Source organism: Lycium barbarum, chromosome 1 (assembly GCF_019175385.1).
Source record: "Lycium barbarum isolate Lr01 chromosome 1, ASM1917538v2, whole genome shotgun sequence".
Classification (NCBI taxonomy): Eukaryota; Viridiplantae; Streptophyta; class Magnoliopsida; order Solanales; family Solanaceae; genus Lycium; species Lycium barbarum.
Genome location: NC_083337.1, coordinates 3,499,706 through 3,505,104, shown reverse-complemented (window position 1 = coordinate 3,505,104; position 5,399 = coordinate 3,499,706). Strand labels below are relative to the sequence as shown.

The following is a 5,399-nucleotide window of genomic DNA, read 5'->3' as shown; positions in this document are numbered from 1 at the left end:
ACTTCTTCTTATGTTTACTTCTTTATATTTGAATCTTCTTAGTGAGAATCCTGGCTCCACCACTGGCTACTCTATTGATGGTGTTTGAATCATCCACCTTAATTGTGGTAGAGAGGGATTCATCAAGTGAATTAGCCCTCAACTCCACACTAAATCATAGTAATTTATCATAGTTTGTGATACAATTGAGATGATAATAAAAATGCGTAATTTATTTATTAGATTGATATAAACATTGAGGGTATATATTGACACTTTCAAGAATAAATGATATTGGTAATGAGGATGAATCTGAACTCGTATTATTAACAAGAAAAGTAATTACAAAGAGTATGGATAAAGAAAAAAAGAAAAACATTTCTCTATCTATGGGAAATCCATTGAACTACGTTTTAAGCCCATATTTGAGTATCTTGACAACCCATACTTGCTAACAAGTGTGGGACTTCACAAAACAAAATATCAAAATTGATGAGGTTATGCTAGTTTCTCAAATAGGACCAACCTATTGTCACCAAGCCTAGATTTGTATGCTGATTTTTTGTACTCAAACCATGTAAATTCTCTGTACAAGCTGTCTTGATCCCCTTTCACTAATAGTGATGCCAAGGGTGCTATCTTTTCACTCAATGGTGGTCCTCCAAAATAAATCATTGAAAGTCTTGATTTTACACTGTTGGCCAAAACCCTGTGCTTTACACTCTTAAACCTCCCATTTGTCATCACCTGCAAAAAAGAAAAAGAAAAATCACCACTTGTTCAAAACTTGCACTCTAGTAAAATTAAATTGCCACGTTACTCAATAGTACGGGCAGATATTTTGATATTCAGAACGATATTTGGTATCAAAAATGTCCGTAATAAGTGCAATTAGTGTCCTAAAAATGGTGCAGGTTACTTGGTACAATATGTCAAAATTCGTAATAGCGTAAAAGTTCTTCCCATCGTCAATTGCACTCTTACTCAATAGTAAGGGCGGACATATTGATATTAGGTTTTTGATTTAATTACCAGCAAGCGTCCATAATAAGTGCAAGTAGTATCTTGAAAATTAGTACTCATAAGTTATATGTTACCATACGTTAAAATACGTAATAACGTTAAGGTTCTTCTCACTTTCAATATATAAAAGGAAAATCTTTTTGTTTTACGAGAATCTATGTAAATGATATCCAACCCCCTTCGCATCTATTTGAGCGAGGAGCATTAATTTGATGTAAAAAAAAATCAAGTGAAAAAGACACAATCAAACCTAGGATAATCATGTCTTATCATTCTAATTCTTCACCCCCCCAACTACTTTAGACCCCACCAAAAATTGTTGTGGAATGAATATGATTTCTCCATTTCTAATCAAATATTTTGAGTTCAGTCCTTGAGAACGAAAAAGAAAACTTGGTAGGAGTATTTTCCCCTTTAATGAATTTTACACAGTGCGAATTTGAATTAATCAGAATCTAAAACAGATATTGCATAACAACGAATAAAAAGGTAGAAGCTTCTACTATTTAAAAAAATAAACACTCTTCTTTAATGGACCTTACAGGTGTCACGGTGCCAATCCGGATTAGTCACACTCTAAAGCAGGTACCAGACACCAGACACCATGCAAGAAAAAGGAAAGAAAGAAAATACGTAGAAGCTTCCAAGAAATAAAGTCCTACTCTACCTGCAATGAATCACCAACATTGATGAAGAAGGAATTTTGATCAGGTGGGACAGAAATCCAATGGCCATCAACAAGTGAAATTTGAAGTCCAGAAATGTTATTAGATCTTAATAGAGAAATGATTTGTGGGTCAGTATGTTCTCCAAATCCAATCAAATTTCTGCCATAGAATTCTCGAACTTCATCAGGACATGGAGGGTAGTGATTTAGCCTGAAAATAGAGTCACTTTTTTCATCCATCAAAAGTTTACTGAATACATTTTTTGGATGAATCTTCAATCCCTCTGCTAACATTTCAAGAATCTCACAAGCCATTTTCTTCATTGCTGATACATAGTCATTCACAGCATCTCTGCAATAAGATTACAAAAGAAAAAAAAAATGAGAAATTTCCACTTATCAAGGTTTCATATACTCCATACATTATAATAATTGACCTATATACACTATAATTTTCCGGCGAAAGATGTTCAACTGAACGCCCTTCGCCGGTTGTAGCTTCGCCCCTGGTAGAGAAGTGGAATTCCTTTATTTGTTCAGAGGTTTTAAGTTCGAATCTTAAAATGGAAAAATCTCAGTGAAGGATTAATTTACCACTAAATGAGCCCTACTCGCAGTGGTGGAGCCACATAGTTAGTTACCGGTTTGCAGTAACACATTAGCCATAGCTTAAACTTTATATTTTTGTTAAAAATTTATTTAATATGTACAATTAATCTTTTCAGAATTCCGTAAACAAAAGAATATTGCGATCCAAAACCTATAAACCAAAACTCCTGGCTCCGCTTCTTGGCCAGTAACTCAGTCGCAGAGTGATTGAAATCCCTTCACCTTTTACTAGAAATTTCGAGTTTGAACCTTGAAAATAAAATAAAAATCTTCCGTTAAGGAGTAAGTTACCTCTTAACGGGCCCTACTCGATGAGATATCTAATTAGTTGGAGCACTGAATTTAAAGACACCCAAAATCCAAGAACCGAGATTCTGGCACTTGTGATAGTATTCTAGAAACCAGAACTCGAAAAGTTTAAATACTGACTTCTGGCCAAAGCCAAGAAACAAAAAAACAAAGAAATACTCTTATTACCTTATATTTTCTGGATTTACACCTAAACTAGATGCAAACTTTTGGTAATTGAAATCAGAATTTGTTGACAAGAGAATGTATTCAACCCAACCAACATCACCATTGGGTCCAATCTTCTTGCTCCCATAGCCAAAAGGGTCAGGTGGCCCTGCTTTTTCCTTTTGAGACATTGGAGATGAAAAGAATTTAATGGCTTCTGATTCAAGTTTACTTATAAATTCCATAGGGACACCATGGTTGACAACTTTGAAGAAACCAAATTCTTCACAAGCTTTAACAAGTTGGTTCTTGCTGTCTGGTTTTGAAAGGTCTATTAATGGAATATTGCAAGGGAAAAATGATGAAGGGGTTTTACATGAGTTCTTGATTATGGAGAATTGGTCATTTACTGGTGGCATGGACAAGACCACCATAGTGAAATTTTGTGGAAATTTAGAGATTGGTTCTTGAAATGTGTTTGATGTTTTTCTTTTTTGGATGTAATGAATTTTGTATGTGCTAAGCAATGGTGTGAAGAAGTGTACGTTTGGCTGCAAGGAGTGCATTGCTATTTATAGAGAATTTTTGGAGTTCAATAACCGCAAGTGTTAAGGGCATTAGAGGTGTGGGGAGGGGGTCACATAACATAAGTAGATCCTCTCTGGCTTTAATCTTTCTTTTCTCTATTTACTTTATATTATATTAGTGTAATTTACTACCTCAGTCTCCAATTATTTTTTATGGTTATTAAAAATAGTTATCTCAAATTATTTGTCATTTTAAGAGTTCAAGTCACAATTAGTTTTTTTTTTCATTTTACCCTTAGTAGAATTTTATCAATAATGGAGATGATACATAAATAAAATAAACATTTAATGAAAAGAGATTATAACTTAGAATAAATAAGGGTGAATTTAGTCAAATACCCTGTAACAACCCTTTCCGGTCGTTATGGAAACTTAGGACTCCATCGGGAATTCCAAGGTCGCTGGTGGATTCGTAGGGCGTCTTTTGATATGTATGCATGTTTCGTGTTGTGTTTTTGAGGCCTTGGGTGAAATGTGGGGTGATAGGGGGAACACCAGACAAAAAAATCGAGCTACGGCCCAAAATGCATCGCTGCGGCAGTGGGAGTACCGCTACAGCGGCACCGCTGTAGCGGTGGGCTAACCGCTCCCAGCGGTCCGCCATTTTCTCTTGGGGCCGTTGTGGTGGGCATTTTCCCGCTATGGCAATACCGTTATAGCGGGGTGGTGGCCGCTATAGCGGTGAGCGGATTTATTATGGGACCGCTGCAGCAGTGTAGTGACCGCCGGAGCAATCGACAGGAAGGCAGTATCCGTGTTTTAATGCCTTAGTTTTATATTTTCATTCATAACACACCAAAACACTTCCCACCAAGCACCTAGAGAGGACTTCCAAGCTAGGGCAAGTTAACCTTGAGAGATAAGTCTCTTTGCTTTCCATTCTACCATCATATTACCTCCGTTATTGTAATCATCTTCTTGGGTCTTTAATGGTGAAAGTGAAGTAGGAACCCTAAAATATCAATAAACCTTCTAAACTTGATGGGTGGGAATTATTAACGCGTATTTATCTGTTAAATGAATTGATTAATTGTTATTTGTCATAAATTGAATAATTAGAATAGTAAACTAAGTGATTGAGACCTAGGGTTCTATAAAAATGGTGTCATTGTCATAGAAAACTGTTTGTAATGGGAATGTTGGATAGAATGTGGTAGAAATTGATGGTTTATGAATATTAGGGGATTTTAGGTTGTTTATCACCTAGAAAATCATCCACCCTTAGAATGGGGAGAGGGAAGGGTATTTCTTGCCTTGGTATTTGCAAATTGAGCAATGTGACTCATTAAGCCTTCTATTTTTAGACCACGAACGTATTGAGGCTTTGAGGAAAAGAAAGGCTGTAGCAGAGTGACAGGAATTGTTCCAGCTCTACTCTAAGGTAGGTTACGGTTTACTTGAGTTGGACTTTGGTTAGTTGAATGTATGTTTTTGTGATTCCATTAGGAGAAAGCATGTCTAGTATTCATTACATGATATTGTGTGGTTAAGTTCTTATGTGCTTGTGATTGAGTGTTGTGTAGGCTTCATGCCATTATTCCTGTGTGATTTAATCTGCAGTGGATGTATTGTGATGAGAAGTTAATATAGTTTTCTCAAGGGTATTATGACGTGAAATGACGAGGTGAATATGGATATTGAGAAGGTAAGAAACACTGTTCTATAAAAGGTATGACAAGGCACACGTGTGGCCTAGATTATGGGCTCGTTGTCCGAGGATAGTTCCGAAAACGAGAGGTTTATTGTTATAACCCGCGTCCGAGGTTCGTTCCGGAGCGGAGGTTGTGCTCGGGTCCGAGGAGTGTTCCGGAACGAGTGGTACATAGACACCATGGGTCCCCTGCAGGTCATGACTACTGAGCTATGACATCAGATAACATGTGTGTACAACGAGTAGGGTTATGGTGGTAAATTTATTTCCGTTGTGGTTGACATGTTTGTGATTCTTGGCAATTTGGTGATTTGTTGTGATTGTCCGTGGTTGAATTGTTGTGATGTATTGATATTCGTGTATGATTGACTAGCTTGTTTATTCTATTGATTTCATAAGATATGTATGATACTAATCTTAGTCGGCC

The 5,399-nt window shown here is 36.5% G+C and overlaps 1 protein-coding gene across 1 annotated transcript; it reads right to left on the bottom strand.

Moving 5' to 3' along the window:
* Nucleotides 1-264: 264 nt before the first annotated feature.
* Nucleotides 265-3,350, bottom strand: LOC132629289 (gibberellin 2-beta-dioxygenase 1-like). Its single transcript, XM_060344993.1, has 3 exons — nucleotides 2,756-3,350; nucleotides 1,670-2,021; nucleotides 265-726 (listed from the first exon to the last, which is right to left on the bottom strand). Exons 1-3 carry the CDS (start codon nucleotides 3,298-3,300, stop codon nucleotides 478-480), a joined length of 1,146 nt encoding a protein of 381 aa, XP_060200976.1. The 5' UTR covers nucleotides 3,301-3,350; the 3' UTR covers nucleotides 265-477.
* Nucleotides 3,351-5,399: the final 2,049 nt, after the last annotated feature.